Raw genomic sequence first — 26,433 nt, forward strand, 5'->3', positions numbered from 1 at the left:
TATCAGCTGTTTTTCAGATTATGAGAATAAGGAATTGGAACCAGGATGCAAAAGCAGTAAAATGATTTGCTTCTTTTACCAAGGCAGCTATCTGGTAAAGCAAAACACATAGAAGGGTTGTTACTTGTCTTTTGTATGTATATAATCTGATTTAGGTGAGTATCCTTATTAAGGACACCACTTAAGTGTAACTGCCGTCCTAAAGAGGATTCATACCGAGCTGAAGGGGTTTATCAGAAGCAACTGTGGCAGAAAACATTTTAGCTCTGTTAGATCACTTAAACATGAATGCATTTCAAAATATCTGAAATATGTGGACATTTGAAAGTCATCACTAGGGTTGAATGAAACCATAAAAAAAAAAAGTATTCAAGCACTCCTGCTCTTAGGAAAGACCAAGTGGCATTTTCATTAAATAAGTGTTTTAAACTGAGTTTAAATTCTCAGATGTCCATCAGTAAGACTGAAAATGTTTTAGGGTAGAGTTATCATTCTCACTGTGAGATTCGTAATGAACATGATGGAAGGGATAAGCCAAATCACAATCAAAGAATCAAAGAATGGTTTGCGTTGAAAATAATCTTAAAGATTAACTAATTCCATGGGCAGTGGTACCTTCCACTAAGTTGCCTAGAAACCCATCCAACCTGGCCTTGAACACTTTCAGTGATGCAGGCATTTACAACTTCTCTGGGTGACCTATTCCTATGCCTCTCTGCCCTCATAAGGAAGAATTTCTTACTTATATCTGATCTCAGTCTCTCTAATCTACTCTCTAATCTCTGGTATAGGTAATGAAAGAATACAGTGAGGTCATCCTGGAGCCTTCTCTTCTCCAGCCTGAGCAAACCCAGCTTTCTCAGCTTGTTATCACAGGAGAGGTGATAACACCAGCACCCTGACCACATTTATGGCCTTTCTCTGGACACGTTCATAACAGGTCCATGTTCTTCTTTTGTTGGCAGCCCCAGAGTTGAACTCAGAACTCTATACTGAACTCAGATTAACTGATGATTTTATCGGAGTTATTTCAGATATTCTCAATTCAATATGAAACAAATTCAGAGTTCAGCTGTGCCATTAAACTAGACTACACCTTTGCATTCACAGCAAGTAAGAAGCTGCATAGTATGCTTGGGTAGCCCAGGGAAACAGCGACTCACAGAAATCTCTCTGAGTCATAAACCCTCCCTTGCTTCCTCCTTGTTCCCACTAGGTTTCCATTTACATACAGACTTTTCCAGAAATAAATTATTATACCAGCTTCATGCCAGCACAGCTATTTTAGTCAGCGACTGGAAGATTTGGACCATGCTGATTCCCATCTGCGCCTTGTTACCTGAGCTGGGTAGGCAATAGAACCAACCTAAGTCTCCAGGCAGCCCATGGGAGTCTAATGAAGGAATACAAAGCTGTTCTCATTGTCTTGGTTGTACTATTTTGTTGGAACATTCAGTCATTTTCTTAATTGTTCTCATTGAAGTCTGAGTTAGACAGCCCCAAAGAAACGCTAAGTTAGACAGGGGTTTTGATGATTCAAGAAATAAAAACATTTCTTATATTTAAATAAGTATAAATAACTAGCTACTGGTAGGAGATCTCCCGGGAACTGGCATTAGCAAATAGAAATACAGACAAAAGAAAAATGTTAAGTGTTCAGGCATTGTTTGATTTAATATATTTTTCCTTGAGTATGTGTGTGGTGATCTGAATACACAGCCTGTTTTCCTTATAATACCAAACAATAATGAACACATAGGAAGAGTTGCACTCACAGTTATTTATTGAAATGGTGTCAGTAGCTGAAAAAATGAAAGAAAACCTAGAATCATAGGACATCCTGAGTTGGAAGGGACCCAAAAAGATCATCAAATCCAGCTCCTTCTCTACATAGGACAATTCAAAATTCAAACTTTACTTCTGAAAGCATTCTTCAGTCACTTTTTGAAGTCCAACAGGCTTAGTTCCCTGACCATTACACTGGGATACCTGTTCCAGTGCCTGACCAACTTCTTGTAAAGAACTTTCTTCTAATATACAACCTGACACTTCTTTAACACAACTCCACACCGTTCCCTTGGGTCCTGTTGCTGTCACCAGAGTGCAGAGATCAGTTCCTTCCCTTTCCTCATAATGAAGTTGTAGGCCACCATGAGGCCTCACCGCAGTATCCTCTTCTCTACACTGAACTAACCAAGTGACCAGAGCCATTCCTCATATATTGTCCCCTCTAAGCCCTTTATCATCCTCATAGCATTCCTTTGGACACTCTAATAATTTTATGTCCTCAGAATCATAGAATCATATGAAATGCTTCTAAAATTAAATTGTGTTTCTTCATACTAAGAACAATTTTAAGAGTTAATTTGTTGCTGTCAGGATGTGGGGCTTCCAAGCTGCTTTTAGTCAAACAGAAAAATTAACTTTATGTGTACGATTAAAAAAGTAAAGAGAAAACAGGCTTCTTAAAAATGAACAGCTCAAAGGTTTATACTCATGATGTCCAATGTCTGCAGACTACCATTCATGTGATTATATTTGGTCTTCTGAGATGTCTAATAATAAATTTGTTTGCTAGATTTTGATCTCAACTATGTCTATGTAAATTATACATAGTATCAAGACAGTCTTTACAGTACTGTACTCCGCAATGATTTTTTTTTTTCAGTATTATTACACTGATATAAAAAAGACTATATATAAACATAGATAAGAAATTAATTTTAGAAGAATAAAAATTCTACAGTGGTCTTTTTTTAGATTAAAAGATTATAAAAATTGGCAACACTTCATTAAACTCTATGCGTGTTGCTGGAATAGAAGAACATTACCTTCATATTTACTATTCTAGGAAGAACAACACAGTATATGAATAAGCTCTCTGCCCCCTTTCAGGGCTCCATCTTCACAGAGTGAACAAAAAAAATGTTTCAGAATGCTTCTAAGCAATTTGCTGTGATAGGATAGAAATTTTGAAAGAATTCTCATAATCATGGAAAACAAGAAGGAGTACTCCATAATAAACCATATCTACTGATATTTAGAACTATGAAGATAAAGTTGTCTAGATTCTTCAAGGATTTTATGGCTCTGAAAGATATCTAAGAGTAAAAAGAATTAAAATTCTCAAAGCACAGTTCAGTGTACTGTATCTTCTTGTCATGATCTGTATGGAAGCATGAGAAATTTAACTTGAAGGATTGCCACTAAAACCCTGTTAGTTGGCTAGAAGATGGGTTAAAATACTGTAGAATCATAGAGCAGTTGAGATTAGAAAGGATATACAACCTTGTGTTTATAGCAATGTCAGTATGACAAGACACTTGAAGACAAGTATATTTCAAAGGACTACATTATATATCAATTGTGAAGTACATGGGTATTTTCAGAAATTATTCATTAAGAGAATTCAATAATTAATGGTGGGATTTCAAAAAGATTTAAGTGGATTAGATGAAAACCTGGTCACTGAAATCCCAGTCTTCCCTGAAAATGTCAGCTAACAAACATTTCAGTAAAAAAGTCACACATACACAGTCATTAAGTTATTCTAATTTGATTTAAAATACTCCAGCCAGATAAGAATCTGAGCATCTGAACAGAAACTTCTATAAAAATGCAAGTCACTAATAGATGTGGTTTAGAGCTTAACTACAAATATAATGGAAAGTTAAAGAAAATTAAATTATAAATCCAGGTTGGATTTTGCTGAAAAGAAACAGGATAATTCAGTTTCTTTGTAAAAAATGCATCCAAGATCTTTTATGAAGTAAAAAAATTCTATTAAAAATTCTTGAGTGCTGCCGTCAACAAATCCTTTCCACAAATAATTGCAAAATCTGTTGACACTAGATTTACTTTTTATGATGCAGAAAATCAGTAGGGGTAACTCTGCTAACAATGAGTGCAAACAGATGGAGTGGAATCTCCTGTCAAAATCTCATTTATTCTAGGTATGACATGATAGCCTTAGTCTGTATCTTAAATATTACACTTTCAGTAAAGTAAGACTTTAGAAGGAAATTGGAAATGGTGCTAAGAATGTTATAGCATAGCTGGATGGATCCCAGAAAGTTCTTCAGTTATTATTTCAAATATCAAGTCACATTAATACTTTTACAAAAGTTGAATATATGCAGAGTCCCTTGATGTATCCAAACTCCTAAAGTAATTGCTGCTTATCTAGATTTAAAACCAATTCCTTATTATTAAATATTTCTGAGTATATTAATTAAGCACACTTACATATATTTCCGAACAGAGTATATCCTTGTAGTCTCTTTTCAAAGAAAGAAACACTGCAGAAACAATTTGGTCTCTTTTTTAGACAGCCTTTTACTTTTAATAAAAGCAATGTGATGTGATTTTAGTTGTTAGCATATAGTTTTCCATTTCCAATGATTTTTAAAACAGTGAAACCCATAAAAGTCAGAGAAGACATTATGTTATATATAACAGGGTATCCTTTTCAATTATTTTTTTCCCAAGGATGGAAAATATATGCTGTGATTAAACAGGATAAAACTTCCTACAATTTCAATCTTTTTAAATTAAGGCATGCCGTAACAGCTAAGGTGACATATTTCATATGTTTGCTCAAAGTCCAGTGCAAAGGATATGTGCATTAGATGAAAACTAAACATTAATGGTGAGAGAGTATCTGCCTGTATAAACTAGAAGTATATTGATAGTGAAATTGTACCAAGCCTATGTATGCCTGTGCATTCAACAAAGCTGGACATAATTATGCCAAATAAGAAGTGCCCCAGAAATTTGAAGGATGTAAGAGATCATTATAATAATTTGTTTTGACCATATGCACAGTATAGGCTATAGAGTATCAGCAGAGACAGAAATAGACTCTTTCTTGTACTAGAAATATTCCCATAGGAAATTCATATTAGTGGTAGTCCTAGATAAATATTTGTATTTAGATATAGAAGTTTATTGAGAATTCTTTAACATTATTTAACTAATATACACTGAGCAATAATAATGAGAATCCGAACAAAGAATTGTGTTCTCATACTAGCTGAGACTGACAATTTACAGCTAAATAGATGTTTCTTTTCATGTGTATCAATTAGTGAACTTGATTATCAACATATATCTATCTATTGACAGGCATGTAAAATTAGACATCAATCCCCATTTAGACAACTTGAAAACTTAGGTCATGAAATTTTTAACACATCTTCAGAAGCTGTGAAAAAAGTTTCCAGGTAGCAGGTATAAGTTCAAGATTTCCAAACTGATAGACACTTCAATATAAACTGAGAGATAGATGATTTTACAAAACTTTCTTTTCTCATTTATTTTTATTGATATTATTTTAATACTAGTTTGTCATTATTTTAATACTTGTTTGTGCAATACTCAGCAAAATAAAAAGTTTATATGCACTTTATGTACTCAACTTATTACTAAACATAGTGAATGAATAAATCACTCCCTCCTGGATGCATGACAGAGGCCAAAGAATTGCATGGAGATAATAGTCATAGCACTGTACTTAGTGATCTGGTTTGATGACTGCCTCAATACAGGACAATCTGAAAATATCAAGCAGATGTCAGCCTATAGGAGAGGTTGTTCCTGGTGAAACACTTTTAAACTTATACTTTTTAAACTTATAGGTCAATCTAGACTTGCAGTACTGTGTACCCACTACCTTGCCAGCTTGCAGCCTTGTCATGGTTTTATGATTTTTGGTCATCAGTATTCCACACCATAACATCATGTAATGTACTGGGGGGTGGGGTTTGATACCTCTGCTACCTTTGCGGGAAAGGGGAAACAGGGGACCCCAAAAATACTTGGAAACAACAGCAATAATTTGAGGTGGAACAAATGATTTACTAAATATAGTATCAGCAAAAAATACAATGAGAGAGAGAGAGAGTCTGTCTAGGTGGTAGATAGACCTCAACATAATGCTGGGGTGAGAAGTGCAGTCCAGTTGAGTGACTGAAGAAGAATAGATGGCGAAGTGCAGATGGCGAAGCACAGACGGCAAAGTGCAGACAGCGAAGCGCAGACAGCGAAGAGCAGGCGAAGAAGCAGAATCAGGTGACCTTGCACGGAGTTATATCTCCTTGCTGACTGCAAAGCCTCCTGGGGAAATGTAGTTCTTCTCCATCGGATGAACATTCCGCAGGTATCAAACCCCACCCCCCAATGCATTACATGATGTTATGGTGTGGAATAGTGATGACCAAAAATCATAAAGACATTCCACCCCTTATTCTACATCACTACATCATGCTTAACACATGGGATTACAGACTGCACTCCCCCAACATCAAATTCCCTTGTGGTACACATTGAACATCCCCGTTTTTCTGCATCACCCACCAGGTGGACCCAGGTCCCTGGGCAAAGACAGTTCTGCGAAGAGGTTTGCCCTTCCCAGAAGCTGGAAAAACCCAAACTGCTTTTCCTGACATGTTCTTTACATGTACTACAGGGACCTTATCTCCCTCTACAATATGTAGGGAGCTGGATTGGGTAGGACCGTCTCAACTGATTGATCCTCTGGTGTTAACCAGCCAGGTGGCTTCTGCCAAATACTTCTCCCAGTGTTTAAATGTTCCGCCACCCATTGCTTTTAATTGATTGTATATGCCGATTGCTCCATAGAGCAAGGTGGCAAGCTTAGTTAATGACCAATTAATTACAAATTATGTTTTGAGCATTAGGAAAGAAGAAGCAGTGGCATGCAGCCCCTTAAAAGTCAGTTTCACAACAGAAAGCATTTTTTTTCTTTTCTTTTCTTTTTTTACAGAGGCAAGATAGTAAAGCTCAGAGTTTACAAATATCCTAGGATATTGGCAGTCCGCCTGGAGTTTTCAAGGTCACGTTTTGAGAGAGTAGCGGTGAAACAGATAAGCTTTCCCAATGAAGCTCTCCGAGAGCAGAGAGATTTGTTCTAAACAGCTAGAAAGCAACTGTTGCCCGCATTCTCCACCAAAGAATGGTCATGGAACTGGGCCGAACCAGCCCGTAAACCCTTGACAAGCCTTCTGATGGAAATAAAACACTTAGCTGTGGACTCAGGAAGAAAAGGTATTAATCCTTATTGGCTCATGTAGCCTAACTTGCTTTACTGCAAACCTTCCTGTTCATTTATGTTCTGACGTTAGTGACTAGAACTTCCTTGAGGAATTGAATCTGAATTGAATTAATGTTCATGGAAACATACCTCCTGGGTTCTTCTCCCAGCCAATCTTCTAAAAGTTTTAACTTCCCTAGAATAATAGACAATTTTTTTTAGGGACTATGATCACTTCGGTAAATGAAAATATCCATTACACTCAGTTTCAGTTGGTAGTGATTTCAGTAACTCCCTTTGAAAACAAAATGCTATGATGTTTTGTTTATATCTGGGAAATGACCTTCCACTTATGTATCATCAATCACTACACATCTGGGTGACTCAATACATTTGTAAATCTAAGGAAACAATGGGTATATGGAATCTACACAGATACAGAAACAGTGAAGTCAACTGATTCACTGCAGTTAGGAATGCCTTGTCAGTTGCCATGGAAAGGTAACAGAAATTGCAATGGAAATACAGTTTGAATGCAATTTAAATTATGTTGAGGAAATGGAAGATAATCTGATTATGCTTAAATCAAATTTTGGGGAACATGAGTACATGTGATAAGCAGATAAAGTGGCAGTAGAAAATTATGTTCATTCAGCATAAAAAGGAAAAAAAAAAATCAATCCCTGGATTGATTATCATCTCAAATTTGAAAACTTTGTTCTTTCAGAAAAAGGTAAAGTAAAGTAAATTGAAGTATTTGCTTCACGAATAGGTACATAGCCACTTCTAGGAACAAGGTGTTTGTAATATGATGATTGAGATGCCAGGTGTACATTTGGATCATTTTACATTAGAACATTTATTAAGGAATAGAAGGATTTTCATCACCAGTCCTGATTCTTACTGTACTGCTACAAGCTTTACATTGACTTATCACACAGAAGTTGTGAAACTAGGTTTGTATTGATATTTAGAACAAATATGTAAGCCAGATCACAGAATTTCTCTCAGACACTTTAGGTTTCTCTGAAGTAGAAATGTTATAGAAACAGCCAGGTGTGGACAAAATTTGCTCAGGGCTTATTGTTGCACTTTAGCCCAAACAACTTTTTATAATCAGTCATTTCATGGTGTGCAGGTTGAGACAAGACACATTCTTAGTGGAAAAATCACTGCTGAAAACCAGGTTGTGCAATGTTCTAAGCAAATCCTTCCAATGCTAATGCTGACGTTATGATTTGGAGGCCTCAATTGTGTATAATTTTCTTGGAGAATGCAGGTATTAGAAATCCTTCTGGTAAAACACAGTTATCTTGTTCATGGAATGCAGTGAGTAAGAGAAAAGAAAAGTGGACAGCCTTCTTAAACTGTGAACATCACGTTTTCTCTGAGTAAGTGCAGCTACTTATCACTGCAGGCGAACAGCAGTACTTCCTGCTGATGAAAGACATATGTTATTTCAATATATAGGGTGAAAAAATATTGCTCCTTGAGATGTGGACAGATGTGTTTTTTGGATCTGTAAGAAAGATAAACTGTTTAAGTGATCCATAGTGAAGTAGAAAACTCCATCCTCCCTTGACTAAAATAACAGTCCAGGAAATTGGCTATACTCTGTGGATCTATTCCCTGGTAAGCTGAAACACCAGGATTCTCGGCTTCTCAATTACGTGCAGTGAGCAGCAATTGTTACACTCTCTGCAAGATTTCAGTGTCCTGCAGGCTACTCAGTATTGAAGTTTTGAAGAGAAAATTGAATACATTTGATTTGTAGCTCAAATGATAGAGTAGTCTGCAGCATCTTTCAGAAATTTGAATCTCTTGATGAAAGGATGACAATGTAGTTAATGGCTCTTCTTGCCACGGTGAGCTACAAAAGTTGCTCAGCTATGATATCTAACCTTCATACTATAACAGTCCATCTTCCAGACAGTCTGATAGGTTTAAAGAAGTTGTCTTTAGGACTTCAAGTGGCATTGTAATGGCAACAAAGCCTTCATTAAACACCAAGATCTGCAATTGAACATTGTATTAAGGTATGTAGGGCTACAAATGGTCAAGTCTTACATCTCCTAATATAGTCATAAAATCAATAAATAGCTTATAAAGATACTGAGAAGAATAGAAAAATAGATATCATCCTTTACAATAACAATGTAAAGACTATTTCTTAATCCATTCAGAAATTAAAAAATGCTGCAAGAACTGAATACTAAATGTAAAGTATTTAAAGTATTCAGATCAGGACCTCTGAAGTAGATGGACTTTAGGTGGCTCTAACAATCATTTATAGTCATTTGCTGGCCTTGCATGCAACAGGGGGTTTGGATCTTGATGATCCCTTCCAACCCAAGCCATACTATGATTCTATAATTTTCTATACATGTTCCTGGAATGTGTATTGGTAAGAAAAAAATGTACAGATTCATACACATATAAAAAATCTGTGTTACCTATGTTGCATCTGTCTGGGGCAATGTTTGTTGTTTTTTTTTCCTACAGCTATTAATGCTATTTGAAATAGTAACAACAGTACATAAATAAAAACACTTTTTTTTTTGTTTTCTTCAAGTAAAGAGTAAAGATTCTGTTCAAACATGGAAAGAAAAAAACTCTTTTGAAAAACTGTACTCATCTCACCAAGGGAAAACTTGGCTTTTAAAGTTGTATCACGACCTATCAAGGCATAATGAAAGGTAATGCTGTGCAGTTCTTCATGTGAGATCCATTTTCATTGTGATTTTGAGATGGCCAAAGGTAGAAGTGGAACGATGATCTTGGTTTCCATTCCAGCAGCTCCAAATAGACAATCTGAATTTCTTACTTCAATATGTATTCCCAAATGCAGTGTACAGCATTCAGACTTACTGGCCTGCATATACAGAAGAAATTGTATCTGAGGGTTTTTGCTGTTTTTGTTTGTAATTATGTATCTTCCTTTAGAATATTGTCACACTTCCATTTCTGATCCTACTTATAAGGGTAAAAATAAGATATTAATAAAATAGCAGAAATATATAGCTAAAATATGTAAATACTTAATATACCACAAAATTGCTGTTCTTTGTTTTGATTTTCATTTCAACAAAAGTAATTCATTTGGAGGGTTTTATTGTATGAATTTTTATTAATGACTAGTTTTGAAATAAGCCAATCAATTTCATTTTAGAGTTGTTGTTTTATAGAATGCAAGTATTAAGGAAAATTGAAAGGTCTCATTTTCTAACAGTTGAAAGAGATGGAAGAAGCAACAAGCTTTCAGATAAGGTAAAGATAAAAGATAAAAATAAAGATAAAGATAAGAGATAAAGATAAGATAAAACAACAGGTTTTTTTTTCCACAGATCTCTCAGATGTTACATTTCCACCTCAAATAGAGAATTATGATCCACTGAACAACAATTAGCATTATAATTGGATTAAAAGTATCTAAATGAGGATAACACGCCTGTTTTGAAAGACCTCAATTTCTTCATAATTGGAGATAATTTAAAAATACAATTAATATAGGTTGAAAATATCTATGTGATTGCTACTGATCCATTTGGATAACACTGTTCAATCACTGTTTTCTGCCTTTCTGTCATGATGAACTGGACCCTGCAAAGAATGAGAAGACTGAGGATTTTCGTAGCAAGATATGAATAATATCATGATTTGAGCTGTAGCATGAAGATGCTTAGTGATTCTAGGAAAGGAAGAAATGTGACACAGCAACGTAGCTTCACTCAGTCCTAACATATCTTGATCTGTACCATCTTGAACCCAAATCTAGTGGAATTTTGTGGAGGGGAAAGAGATTCTGCCTTTCTTTTCTTCTGCCCCCTAAAGTTTCAAGAGAGGATGTTCATAAACTATTCATTTTCTAGTATAAAAGCAGCCATAGTCCTAAGTGTGCATAACTGTTGGTATAGATCATATGTAGAAGCCTGAAGAACATACAGAGCCAGAAATAGGTGTGGATTCACAAAACCACTGAAAAATTACTTAGTCATACTATTTTATGAATCAGAAGGGAATACTCTCCATGAATATGGTCAGTAACCACAAAATGCTAAACTTAGCTGTACTTCCCAAGCAGTACAAATTCATCAGCATGCTTCAAAACCCTCAGGGACATTTATTCAGCCATAAACAAAAGAGAGAAGTAGCATTTGAAAGGATCACATGTCTTCACTGCACTGTTAATTTGGGCTTTTACTCAGTTCTCATTCATAGATGAAACTTTAGGCTAAGCTTATAACTTCAAAGTGAAAATTCTGGCCTGGCCTGTGATATGTGAGCTAGTTCTGTCCAAATTTTTCAGTGAGGATGTAGTGAAAAAAAACCTACTTGAACTTCCCAAAGCACAAATGCCATCAAAATCTGGAAATGATCAGAAGAGATGCAGCCAAATGAAGCACTGAAGTCAGAGGATATGTTCACAGTAGCTCAGAGGTTACAGAGAACTTGAGCTTCAGCATGCAACATATACCTCAAATCTTGTTCAACTCTTCTTAACGCATACAAAAAAAAAAACATTATAAAGTATGTGTAAGCAAGGAGGTTTTGTTCTTTCTCTTCTCCTTTCCCTACAGTGTAAATATCGAGAACTATTTGGTCATACTGATGAGAGGAAAAACAAGTTAATCTTGAAATGACATAGAATTCAATGCATTATTCTTCAGATATTTACTGAATTCATTATGCACTCTGTTTCTTACGACTCAAAACAAATATTCTTATACCATCAGTCATCACTTTAAAGTACTTATCCAAAGGAATGTAAACTTTTAACACGGAGACAGATACAAAAGGATATTCAATTAAGAAATGTGTGTCTTGGGAAAAGAAAAACATGCCACTTATTCAATAGTCACGATCTATTATTCTGTTTGACTAGGTCACTCTCATTTTAGATTTTCCAAGGACATAAGAAAGTTTGCACTTGCTGAAAAACTGAGGATAACCTGAATAATACATCAGAATTACAGCCCGTTGATAAAGCCATATAAATTTTACCTAGGAATTTACTGCGCATTGAGAGATTACGTTTGTTGTAAATCCCCAGTTTTAACTGATAATTCAGTAGGTGTTTGTACATGTCTCAGAGTTAGCACACAACTGACAATTTAGAGATAAAGATATGGTGCTGGACCACATCAAAGGCCTTACACAAATCCAGGTGGACGGCATAGTTGCCCTTCCTTGGTCTACCAATGCCATCATTCCACCATATAAGGCCTTCAGATTGGTGAGGCACAATCTGCCCTTGATGACGCTGTGCTTGCTGTCTTGGATCACCTCCTCATCTTGCATGTGCCGTAGCATCTCATCAAGGAGGATATGCTCCATAGTCTTCCCAGACACACACGTTTTAATGTAAGCTAAGTTCTTAGGATCCATCTCTACCCTTAGTACTCTCAGATGCACTTTTGAAATTCTGTAAACAATCCAGAAGTGGCTGAATACTATCAGTATTATTGTAATCCCTGGGAAAGCAACTGCAAAGCTCCAAAATGCTTATAGAAATGTATTATTACCCTGTACTACTTTAATGCAGTAACAACCAGGAGATCAGTAATAGCTAAGCTCTGCTGTCAGAATTATCGTTTCTGGAAGAGTACAGCTTACAGACTGAAAGACCAAAAAGTAAAACCACTGAGACAGCATTTGCACAGAAATTTACTGTAGATCTGTAGAAACATACTATCAAATTGTGGACAGTTGAACATGGAAGTCACACCACAGCAAACAGCAGTAGCAGGACTATCAGTCCAGGACTACTAGACATACAATGTATATATGTACTAGTCATATTATATACGAATAATTCAAGAAAACTGAGGTACATTTTTAACATAGTTTAAAATAAATCTACTTGTGTGTGTGCTGGCTTGTGATTTACACCATTTATATTACAAAGAATGCTGAGATTTGACAACTCTAACTCAGCTATTCCCTCTGGATCTCACGCAATAGTATCACGTAGAAGTACAAATCAATACCTCTGTTACCTTTCAACTTGCTATTTGAGTTAGAGCATGTCTATGCTGTTACCCCAGTGCACTCTAGGAGCTATTTCACAAGAAGGTATAAACATTGGTGTTATTTTCAAATCTCTGTACTATAAGTTTTTTGTTTTTGTTTTTACTTTAAAAGTATAAGAAGTTTTCAAAAAACTCAAAATTTTACAGCACAAGGATTTTAATAGAATCACATATTTATGCAGTTAATTAAAAAAAAAAAAATCTAATCTATTGACCTGAAGTACTTTACGAAGTAATATGTTTCATTTTCTAACAAAGGGGTGGTTGATTAAGAAAAAAAAAAAATGACAGAGACAATATAGCACTTGAAATATCTAGTTCACAGTTCTTAATGACAAATACATGCACATATTACAGTGCTGTATAAGATCCACATAGATGCATTTTACAAAAAAAACACTTTTCATATAATAAAAGAACATGGAAAAATGTAAGTTTCAAGTGTTGTCATAAATGTTTTAACCAAACAACAAAGCAGAAAGTTAAATTATACACAGAAATCAAAGTAGTCCGAGTTTAATATTGCTTTGTAATGCCTGGGGTACAGGAATATAGGACAACTTTTGTCATTATTGATTTTAATCAGTTACACTACAGGTATGGACACAAAGAATCTGGGCCTTAGACTTTGATCTTGCAAACAAACACCAGTTCAAGTGGAGCTGGAAGCATTTGTGTGATTAAAGTACACAGATGATTAAGTATTTATGGAATCAAATTTTTAGAGTATGGTCTATAATGCCACTTTGTTTGCAGCAGAAATAAATGCTGTTGGCCCTTGCAAGAGAGTAGCTGTGCTCTGGCAGGCAGCTATGAGAGGTTCACCTATTTGAACGCGAAGTGCATAAGCTTAACTCAGGGTGCTCTGAAACCTGCTTAACCTAAGTCAGTTTATTGTGCCCAGAAGCAGACACAGAACACATATCAGCTAGTGACTCAGGGAGCTGTGTTCAACAGATACCATTGCTGCTTAAGTTGCACAAATCACTGCTTGAGTGACCACATCTTTGTCCACATCTTCCAGGCCATTAATAGATCAAAGACACATTTATTAGGAATAATATCTTCACTTAATACCGTGTCAAGACAATTGTGCTGCAGAGTGTTAACTGAAGTAAGTCACTTTCAGAAGGGTTTTATTTTCAGATGTGTGACATCCTGGACCTATCATCAAACATTCATCCCAAATCCATTTCACCCACTTTTATCTGAGTTTATGTCAGGCCTCTGGTTTAAGATAACTATTTTATCCTTCTGTGCTCAGGACAGACAGAAGTACATGGCCAGGATAAGTGCAACAATCAAATGAATCACCTCTTTCAGAAAATAAGGTCAGGAACAAGGAAAGACCTTGTCAACTCTTTAGTCATAGAAATTTGCAGGATGTTTATCATTGTCTTTAGTAACAGTGAAACAAGGTTTCTGTTCTGTTTTTGTATCAGAGGTTTAGCGTAGTTAATGGTAGATTTAAAGGAAAGGATGCTGCATTCACAGAATCACAGAATCACAGAATTGTAGGGGTTGGAAGGGACCTCCAGAGATCATCGAGTCCAACCCCCCTGCCAAAGCAGGTTCCCTACAGCAGGTCGCACAGGTAGGCATCCAGGCAGGTCTTGAACATCTCCAGAGAAGGAGACTCCACCACTTCCCTGGGCAGCCTGTTCCAGTGCTCCGTCACCTCACTGTAAAGAAGTTCTTGCGCACCATTTGTGCGGAACTTCCTATGCTGCAGTTTCCGGCCGTTTCCCCTTGTCCTGTCTCCACTCACCACTGAAAACAGTCTGGCCTCGCCATTCTGCCCCCCACACCATAGATATTTATAGACCTGGATCAGGTCCCCTCTCAGTCTTCTTTTCTCAAGGCTGGATGGACCCAGTTCACTCAGCCTTTCTTCATAAAAGAGATGCTCCAGGTCCTTCACCATCTTTGTGGCCCTCCGCTGAACTCTTTCCAAGAGATCCTTGTCTTTTTTGTACTGGGGAGCCCAGAACTGGACGCAGTACTCCAGATGAGGCCTCACCAGGGCAGAGTAGAGGGGGAGGATCACCTCCCTCGACCTGCTGGCCACGCTCTTTTTAGTGCACCCCAGGATGCCATTGGCCCTCTTGGCCACAAGGGCACACTGCTGGCTCATGGCCAACCTGTCATCCACCAGGACACCCAAATCCCTTTCCGCAGAGCTCCCCTCCAGCAGGTCATCCCCCAACCTGTACCAGTGCATGCAATTATTCCTCCCCAGATGCAAGACTCTACACTTGCTTCTGTTAAACGTCATCTGGTTTTTTACTGCCCAGCTCTCCAGCCTGTCCAGGTCTCGCTGAATGGCAGCACAGCCTTCAGGCGTGTCAGCCAATCCTCCCAACTTCGTATCATCAGCAAACTTGCTGAGGGTGGCCACTATCCCCTCATCAAGATCATTGATGAAGATGTTGAACAAGACTGGATCCAGCACTGATCCCTGAGGAACACCGCTGGTTACAGGCCTCCAACCGGACTCTGCACCGCCAACGATGACCCTCTGCTCTCTGCCAGTCAGCCAGTTCTCAACCCACCTCACTGTCCACTCATCTATCCCACACTTCCTCATCTTTGTTATAAGGATGTCGTGGGGGACAGTATCAAAAGCCTTGCTGAAATCAAGGTAGAAGTTTTTGGAGAACCACTCTTTACTGTAACTGTTTCTTTTATTTTTTGAATGTGAGGCATTTTATCAGAAAGAATTCAAGTATTTCAGAAATAAAATAACACATTGCACTGTTTGACTGCCGCCCCCACAGAAGCAATAAGGAATCCCAATAAGGAATTCTTTGCAATCATTGTAGAACATGAGAGTATTTACAACCTGTTCCAGAGCTACAAGTAATGCTCAACCTGCCGAATACTTTAACACCTACTCAATAGTATGTTTAGAAACAGCTATCTCAGGTGCTTGTGTAACCTGAAAATATGCTGAAGGATGTGGGCAAGCCTAAGATAAGCAGAGAAGAGAAAATAATGACTTACTGCATGTAAACACAGAAACATAAAGACTTTTTTTTTTTTTTTTTTTTTTTTTTTTTTTTTTTTTCCCAGCAATAGTTTCAAGATCTCAAAGTCAGCCTGAGTGCTTCTGGGCTCCAAGACAACACATATTTTCAAGCTTTGTATCATACCACTCTCAGTCAACTGAGAAGAAATATTTAATGCATAGAGGAATGGGCTTATTTTCCTTTATTTTTGGATTTTACCACACACCCACAGGAAAGCACTTCACTTAATCATAAATAAAGAGTTGCAGGAGCTCACAGAATTAAGTGGCACTTGCTAACCTTTAGCTTTCTGGCTGAAAAATGATCTTCACTGATGACCCGAGTGAATAGTGCTATTTGGAATAATTCCCTTGCATCAAGCAACCTATTATTTTACTATTATTAAGGTTTGGTAACACTGCAGGGAGAAACCATCTGTTAAAAAAGAAACAAGGTATTTGGGGACTGTTGTTTTCTGCAATCAGTTTAAGGTACTTTTCATTCATTTTGTACAATTTCCTTTCACTAGTGTCAGGAAGATCAGAACAAGAAAAGGCCAACATCCCTGTGATGTTTATGACTCATCGACAAATAAAAGATATATTTACAGCTGCATTTACCATTTTACTAGGTCTATTAAACAAATGTGTTGTAAGAAGAAGCCTATGAAACAAACTTAGCAACAGTAAAAGGCCCGTTGTTTGACTCCTACTGAAGCATCAATTGATTCACAGTATGAATCAGGAATCTTTAGATAAAAATAAACACAGAAGAAGTAGAGAATAAATACATTAAGAGGAGTGACATCTTCTTTCACTGAAAGGCCTGTCTTCCAACCGCAGGTTACTTGGTTTAAATAATTATTTTGCAATTACTTCACCAAAAATTCCATCATGATGATAAAGTCAGGAATCTTTAAAATTTTTAAGTAAATATGTTTGAGGGAATTTAAAATAAAAGAAACAAAAAAGATAGAATTCACACAATTCACTGAAAGAATGAGTTTCCTAAAACCTGGAATTCTTCAGTACTGATGAAGTAGAAGTGTTAGCAAAATGATTTCAGAAGGATCAAAACCAATTTTTCCTTAGTTGCTGCTGCCAACTTACAGTCTAAAGAGGACTATATGGGGCCTGTCATCAAAGTTTTATAAATAATGAATGCCTTCTGCCTAGGCTAAAGGAATATGTGAAGAAATTAGTGATTTTTTTTTTCCTCCTGTTAGGCTAACAGGCTTTGTTTGACTGGATTTCTTTCCTTTTTCTTTCTTTTGTTTTTTTTTTCAATTTCTTTTTTCCTTCCTCCATGAATGATTTTTTTTTTTTTCTTTTTGACCTTTTATTTCTTCTTTACTTGGATATTTAATGTTCATAGTGATACTTCGAACTATATTGTAATAGACCACAGAAAGCATGAAAATCTAATTTTTGTCATACAACCTTCTCTGACTGACTGGAAATATATCCTTTGTACTTACAGGCAAATTTGATTAAGAATGGTAATGTCGCTTTAGAAAGTAAATGTTGCATGTCTATGAGAAATTAATCTTTACCATTAGACTATTCTATCATTTCCTTTGTGTTAACTTTTTCATTTGCAGAAATATTGTAAGATCCAATTTTGATTAATTTCCTTGATACTGAAGACATAAGTATTAGAAGTCAACCAATGGCATCCACATGACTTACAGAATGTGCTATTGTACCATTTTTCCATGGAAGGCAATAGGGCAGAATAGCCTGGTATATTTTTACTTATCTGTGAAGTTCATAAAATAAATTAGTGACACTTCCACCAAGCAAATGAGATTTCAGTTTGAAACACTGCATTGCTTTCAAGAATAAGTCTTAAGGCATTTGATGTAACTGAAGACTCTTTCTGACTTTACTAAGAATTGAGCACTCTAATTGACAGAGTAGGAAATAAAGCATGGCAAGTTCAATATTGAGACAGAGTAGCACGACATGACAAAAGCAACTAGCAATTATCTGCTTTTTCCTGAAACTAATAACAAGTAAATTGAAAATGAGATTCAACTTTTATTCCATCAAAAACTTCTTTAGCTACATGAGTGATCCAAGTTTTGCAGCTATTGGCTACACACAGTCTGCACGTCATGCCAGGGCCAGGATGTTTGGCAAGCGTTTCTTTGCTGACATCTTTGTGGTTACAGACCTCCTGCTCATACTTGCTCAGAAACTGTAAATTGAATCTTTTACAGGCTGTTATATTCCAGAGCACCTGTAAATTATAGGTAATGTAAGAATGAGAGCAGACTTAGAAAGAAAGACGCATTGCTAAGATGGTATATTCACCTACAGCACTGTGGCCAAAGAGTGTATTCAGAGATGCCTGATTGTAATGTGCTGAAGTTTACAAATGCAAAGCCTAGCATCAAGAAACATCAGGACAAAACCTGAAAACAAAACAAAACAAAACAAAACAAAATAAAACAAAAAAAAACAGAAAAATCCTTTTTTTTTTCATGTTTGTAATGTTGTTTCTTGCCTAGCTGATTTTTGTAAACATCATGAGGTATGAAAAAAGTTGAACAAAAATGTTACAGTTCTGCTTTACACTGTTCTGAAACAAAAAATATTTTATAGAGCTATAAAACCACCCGATAAAGGGAGGTACCATGGGCAAAAGCATATCTACTAGTAGCTTCATCAGAACTAACAAAAGATGCTTAAAGGAGAAACACAGTTAGTCTTTAGCTGAATCAGTTAACAAGGTGAAACATCTTTTCCAAAATCAGATTTGTAGACTTCAGGAAGATCAGAAGAAACAAGATGATGGAAAGAAGGAGTAGGTTCAGTGTGAGATGACAAAAAAGAATAGGCTGGTAACATTCATTTCTGAAACCATTTCCTGAGAGAATCAATGTTTTTATTTGCTTTTATGTATGTAGTAAATTCAGTCAGTTTCTCAAACAGAATCTTGATGTTGACAGTTTGTAATTTTCACTAACTTAAAGATGGTATTTATTTAAAAACTACTGAAATACTGTTTCTTCAAAGCTATTTAACATTCTTTCTTCACAAGAGTTTGGAATTAATGCTAAACTACATCACAGATTTTTTATAATGCACTATTTTCTTTTTTTTTTTTCTTCTAACATTTTCTTTCATGTACAGTCATGAATGCTTAAATGATTATGTAAGTGCCAAACGTTAACTAACCAACACAAAACATTTAAAATAGTATACTTACATTAGGAGTGTAAAACAAAGATTATTATCTTTGTCCCTACAGGGTTTGAATTTCTTTAAGAAATAAAGTTTATTTCTAATTAATGTTGACTACATCTAATTAATGTTCCCTACATGTTGGCTTCATTATATTTGCCTAATTGTATGAAGAAGACCAAGACAGAAGTTCTAATAATATTTAGTATACCTATTGCAGAGTTTTGGAATATTTTTTGACCCAGAATTTCTCAAAAGGTCTCAAACAGATGCTCACCCTTGCACAGCATAACGTAAATCATACAAACAACATTAAGCTTGTGTTCATGTAAATAAAATAAAACATTTCTAGAGAAATAATAAGTATAATCTCTGATGAAGAGTTTGAAATGGCAGATGGTGTTATCACTCTGAGAGCAAGGAGGTAGCTGTGTGGAAGCAGTAGCATGCAGAATATTCTGGTCCTGTAGCTTCAGATGGCACTTAGTTCTTTAAAGCAAAAACAGGAAAGTGATTGATGTTACACAGCAAACAATCTGCTTCTTACATCCCCAGTGGCAGTGCTTATCACTTCGGAGTTCTGCTAAAGTAAAACTTACAGAAGCCTTTGTCAACAAACTGCAGTTATGAAAGGAACTGTCATGATTTCTCTGCCAAAAAATTCCAGCCTTTGTGAACAAGTCAATCTAGGATTACTTGGAAACACTCCTGAACTTGCTGCCAGTCACCTCTTGGGATATGGATAAATATTAAATCTGAGGCAAGGTTTGTTGTTAGGCCAAAGGGAGAAAGGGAATAAAAGCCCTCCTCTCTTCCTCACCAGTTCATCTGAAATATCTATATATCCTTCTTGAAAACATTTCTATTCTGACACTGAGTTCTATGTAGCCTCAAGAATTCGGTTAAAAAGAGACTGTTTCCAAATACTTGTAATATCAGTCCTTGTACTCAAAGAGATTTGTATACCTTCAGATAAAATGCAAGTCTTTAGTTCCTGAGCCCTCAGAGTTATACTGTTACTTATTTCACCATAAGGAAAATCCAAACATCTATCTGTTATTTACATACACATATTTTATAGTTACTTACATTTATGTATACACAAGTATACATATTCATACATATATTTATATACATATAGATATTTATACATTGACATAGTATTCATAAATATATACACACACATAACATTTTTTAATACAGACTTCCCTGGACTATAGGTAAGCGCTGATAAGCCAGGTCCTTATTTTGATAGATTCACGTTGATTTATATATAGTATGAATGAATATCTTACTCACATTTTAACATTTCTTGGTAGGAAAGCTAGTCTTTCATAATCATTTCAAGCCAAAATTCTACTGCCATGAAGACTATTAAAATAGAAAAAGTCTACACATAAAACTGAATCAGCCATGATTCAGTTATCAGTTACGTGGCTGGTTATTAATTAACAATGTTTTTTGTGGACAGGTGATGACTAACTGAAAATACTATATGTACATTTAATGTGTTTACCTACTTCAGTATCCACAAATACTTGTCTAAAATTTTTCTAAATTTTTATTATTCACATTTTTCATTAGTCCCTGGATAAATTTTGCTGCCACCTACTGACACAGTAAAAAATCCTGAAGATGTATAGTTATAGTTATATGACCAGAGATGAAGAGCAAGACATTGCTACAATTATTTCCAAACTAGTCTCTGAAATCAAATTTCTTTTTGCAAGTAAATCTCTGACTAGATAAACTAAATTGCAACCAATAAAATTTGCAGACATATCTTAATCTAGTTTAAGTATAATGAAGTAAAAATGACTATTATCAAAAAGTTAAAGTAGGCACATTGAAAATCCAGCTCCTGCAAATAGCAATGAAATATTTTTCCTTTGCAGCAGACCTCAGCAGTCCTCAAAGACCATTAGCCAGGCCTAACAAACCATAATTCTTATAGATGGTTTCATGTAACACATCCTATATATTAAAATCTGTATATGAACACAGAAAGTATCACTTCTGCAAAATTTTATCTGTCTCTTCAGTCTCTTCTTCTTCTAGCTTTTTGAAATGTTTTATCTTGAGAACAAAATTTCAAAGCCCAGATTCTTCTTTTCTTAGTTCAGTCTGATCCTTCTGCCTGTTGCAACTTCACTACTTCAAGTAGCAAGCACTGCTCACAGCAAGCAAGGTGGAGATGTTAGGACTGGAAATGCTACTTAATCACACCCTTTCCAGGAAAAAACAGTGTCCAGCGCATAGATACACAAACTGAACTTGGACAATGCCAAAATGCCTCAAGTCACTTAAGAGCAGTAGGTAAAACAAACAGGTAAAATTTCTCAGTATCTGCAGATGTCTGCACAGAGCCCACTGTCCCATATTCTATTCCTGGTACAAAATTGTGGAGACACCACTTTCATACTGTTACCTTTGCTCTTTAACCTATCCACAAACCAGAAAAGAACACTTAGGAGCACACTGCATACCATGTGTTGGGCATGAATTATACAATTATGTCCTTCATGGGCTCTTCAGGCCTGCATGCTTTTAATGTAGTTCTACTAGGCTTATATAAATGTATCCCTCCTGCTCTCTGGAAAGAAACCAAATCCATTTCAACTTGTAATGTAAATAGTTTCTTTTTAACATATAGCGTGTGCTGATTTCACCTTAATTATATATTTCCCATTGCGAGAACTCAAACTGTGGGACACTGGGAAAGAATGCAACCCGCAGCCTATAAAGCATGGGGGCTGAATCTTGGCCTCCATTATCACCTCATTAAGCAGTGCCTGTACTGTACTTAAAATCAGCTAACGATTTTTAAATGTATTTATCAACCTACAACTTAATAATGTAGAAACAATATTTCTCTCTAATACTGAGTGAGCAAAAATACATTTTAATCTCTACAAATCAACATGAAACGTTAGAGGTACGTCATTATCTCAATCAAGACATCTGCTGATCATTGTCAAATGCAACCTCCAACATGACCATACCACTAATACCACAAATGGTGTTAATTGCAATATAAATTTTCTCATGAGCAAAAGCTGATGGACTGAGGAAAACAGCTTCAATTCCTGGGCTTGTATACAGTTCAAGTTACTAAGAACTAAGTTAAAACCATAAAATTAATTCAACCCCAAATAAAGGAATGGCAAAATTCTCATGTTTGAGTTTAATGTGAGTGAAGACAATCCTCTGTGTTACCAAAAAACACCATTACAGCTTACATTAAACTGACATGTTTAACAGTAGTTCAGGAATGCAGGATTTCGATTAAGTCCCACTAAAGCTGAGTAAATGGCCATAGCATCAAACAGAGGTTTCACAGTATATCCTTTAATTGGCAAGGGGATTGTGGTATTCCTATCCATCAGGCGACCCTTCTGAGCAAGGGTTAGGACCTGAGCTTGTTGCAGTGAGTTGGGAAGCATGTGTGCTCTGCAGGTGAAGCCTGGTTTGCTGAGGGCAAAAAGCTCTCATTCATTGTCAGTTCACTTTACTTTCACTGAACATCACTTCTGAAGCAGAAAAAGGAAAGGAAAATTTGTAAAAATCAGTGTGTCTGATTTGTGGATGCCTTCTCCTAGCTCTATAAGGTAATAAGCTTTTAAAGTAAATTAGTTATAAATACTCCTCCCGCCGAAAAAAAAAAAAAATAAATCTCATGTCCTTAAAGGTCATCATACTCATCACAGAAGCTTTTACTTATCTGTCAGTACTAGCCTAGCCTGCAGTGGCCTGAATGCTAATTAACCTCCAACATTACCAGTTGCAAAGGGAGGCACTGAGCAGGCATGTCTGCTTTCATGTTTCAGGATCTTTGTGATTAAATTTACTGCTGAATTTACAGCTATTCCATCCTGAAAATATACGCATATGGATTTCATTGCCTGTACCAAAGTGGTGCAACCACCACTTTGTAACTGCCCATGCCCATCTGGTACCCAGAACAGCATCCCCCTGGAGTACGTGCAATTCAAATGAGGGGATCTTCCTGCTGTTCCTGTTTGATTAGTGAATACAGCAACATTTACTCATGGACTTCATACTTGGATGCTACATTCTTTTGGATGGAAGAGTTGCGAATGCAGTTCCCAGGGTGTAAGCAGGGATGCCACATATAACCTTTGACTTTGGGTATGTAGTCAGGCATTCATTGACTGCAACACAGCTTGTAAAATCAGTCACATTCCATAAGTGTGAAAAATGTTGCAGGTTGCTCTATGAGGTGAAATACAGGATGGAGATATGTGTGCTCATGGTAGAGAATTTGCTTGGAAAAGATCTTTCTATGTCATTGGATCTGGGAAAACTGACATTAGGCTGGGGAGGCAGAGAGAAACGGATGTTTTAAAATTTCCTTGAGAATATCAGAGTTATGATGTGCTATGTCCAAGTTACTGGCTCCCTGCTGTAAGTGAAAGTAGTAAGCAGTGAAATGTACAGTGATTCCAACCAGCGGAAAAACAATTATTCCTACAAGTGAGCACAGAAGCAGTTAATAGTTGCAGAACCATAGTGGGGAGCTTGCCAAAATTGGCAGCTAAACCCTGAACCAACATAACAGTAGGTCTATTTGTCTCATTTACTCTGCTTTTCTCATCTCCCTAACTCCATTTCAAGGAAATAAAGATTGCTTTATTTTATATATATATATATAATATATATAATCTATATATATATATATATTAACAATAGCCTTAGTGATTACGCCTAGAAATAAATTAACAGTAAAATACATTTTCAACAAAGGAGATGTGAAGGAATTATATAATCAGCATTTATCACTCATTTCTACTGATTTACATATTGAAAGGGATTTATTGCATTGGTAGCAATCAATTGTTTACTTACAAGAGAGCTTTTCATGACAAGTCTCCCTCTTTAAATCATGTTTCATTGCCCTAATAAAAACAAAACTCATTTCATAGAGCTTCCTAGCAAGGCATACAGACCAATTATCCTATTCAGATTCTTTCTTTATAATTGTCAATTTAGCTTGCTATATAAAACACAATTAAACCTTGTTTAGACTAAAGCTGTGTGGAGTTCTAGCTGATGCTAGATTTTAAATCCTAGCCATACTTAAAATACATATTTTAATATAATTCACACTGATGCTGCATAGTTATCACTTCCATAGCCACAGAAATGTACTTCAGCAAATTAGCATGTTCTCACTCCCAACTATGTCAGCAAAAAGGTATTTTCCTTTCATCTTTGCACAAAAGGTAATATCTAAACATAGCTGATTGGCTTAACATCAATTTACCTTGCACACTTGCATATTTTTTCCACCTTCACTGCTACTAACTGCCTGACATATATGTATGACATCTACAAATGTATATGCTACTGCAGAGGACTGAAACGTCATGGCTGTGTACAGGTACCCATAGATATACATAGGATGAGAACCGAATCATAAGGAAGAGTTTAAATCACATGCAATCTAGAACAAGGGGGCACTTGGAAGGAGCTAAGGGAGAAGGGGTTTCAGGGAGACTAAAACTAAAGAAAAAAGTTGTAAGTAATGTACACAAATATGAGAGAAAGTAACATTTTTCTTTGAGTAGCAGCTAAACTGGAAGCAGACTTACATTGGCAGTTAGTCATTTTAATTACAGTGTGATGACACTTGCTAGTTTAGAAAATGAATCATATGGTTACACAGGAATGCAGTCTTTTTGCCTTAGCTATATTTGTAGATAAATAGAATTCTAAAAGTGAAACAGACATTCAATTGCTTAAGGGTTACTTTATGCATAAGAGTATATTTATTCAGTAGTAATTTCAGGCTATCTTCTCATGACTTTCCTTATTATTAAAGATCAGACATCTTTCTTACAGCACAGAGGACATCAACAGAATGACAAGAAAACCTAACGCTCTTTCAGGTATAAGAATATTGAAACAGCCTAAAATCAATCACTACAAGTTCTGAAATCATTCCAATTTCAGTAAAGTCAATTACAGATACAGTTTAGTGCAAGGACATAATTTCCAGCATTTCTGAAGAGGAATATTTTATTCTGTCAAAGGACCGCAGTTTAACCGCACTGCAATACTTTCAGTGAAGTCAATGAACTTGCATTAGCATAAAGGCTTTAAAAACCTGACACACTGACCTACCTTTATGTGACAGACGTAACCTTGGCTGTCTCGTATCTGTTGCGTGACATCCAGCCGGTAACTCTAGTAACAAGCCACATAGTGCCAGAATTAAAAGGTCCTGGGCAGATGCCATCATGCCCAACATCGAAATCTTGCTCTCTTCACTTAACTGCAGCTCTTTGTTTGTTTTTTTAAGGCTCCAAGTTCCACTTCTACTTTTCCAGTACAGTCAGATATCTCTCTTTGGTCAGTTTGTGGGGTATCTCTATGTGAAAAATCAATGTTCGTCAGAAGAGCACACAGCCTCAGCTTGCCATTTGTCAAGCTGTGCAAATGTCATGTAAAAATATTCCCTCCCCAGTACAATTGTTTATAAAGTGCGAGGACATTCCAAGGCGTTACTCTGCAGTGTTGTGTCTTGAGCTCTCTAGTAACTCTGCCCGTGGATTCAGGAAGAAGCTGTATTTGCAGTCCCTCCTGCAAGGCAATTCATTAAAAGAAGGAGGGAAAAAAAAGAAAAATAAAAAAAATAAAAAGAAAGCACCCTCCTCCTTGGTGCTCTTCGGAACTCAGCCCCTTGCTCTGACTTGCTAAACAGCCAGTTTTAATTCACCTTTCACCTTTGCTAATTAAAAACAAGAAGTGCCATTCCCTCCTGGAGGTGCAGGATCCACCCAGCGGGGAAGCCGGGCTGTCAGGCTGCCGTATTTACTGAGAAAGTTCAGCGAGGGTTGAGGCGATGTACAGTACGAGCTGCTTCTAGGAAGCGATTTAATCCACGTGCCGTGCGCTGATTCCTCAATTGCTTCGCGGTTTCATGTTGTAAAGCATCAGAAGAACGGTCAGAATTCTTCCTGCCCCTCCCTTCTGAAAAGTCATTTCAAGTTTTTTTCCCAGCTCGGTGTTAGAGGAGGATTAACCCTTGAATTAACAGTTTAAGTGCATTATCACTTAGAGTCATTAAACAGCATGCTACTAAGTGGATCAGCTGTCTTTTTTTTTATTTTAAAAAGGGTTTGGTTTTATGTTGT

At 36.4% G+C, this 26,433-nt stretch overlaps 1 protein-coding gene across 1 annotated transcript in view; it reads right to left on the minus strand.

The window, feature by feature from the left end:
* The window catches only part of SEMA3E (semaphorin 3E), a gene marked incomplete at its 3' end in the record, with an annotated part of 125,862 nt that extends 100,208 nt beyond the window's left edge, over positions 1–25,654 (minus strand). Inside the window, exon 1 of the mRNA XM_079549579.1 lies at positions 25,421–25,654. Within this exon, the coding sequence (XP_079405705.1) occupies positions 25,421–25,547 (127 nt within the window). The 5' untranslated portion in view covers positions 25,548–25,654. The remainder of the gene's footprint in view (positions 1–25,420) is intronic.
* Between the last annotated feature and the right edge of the window lie 779 nt (positions 25,655–26,433).

Source organism: Tetrao urogallus (genome assembly GCF_951394365.1).
Source record: "Tetrao urogallus genome assembly, chromosome: 1".
Classification (NCBI taxonomy): domain Eukaryota; kingdom Metazoa; phylum Chordata; class Aves; order Galliformes; family Phasianidae; genus Tetrao; species Tetrao urogallus.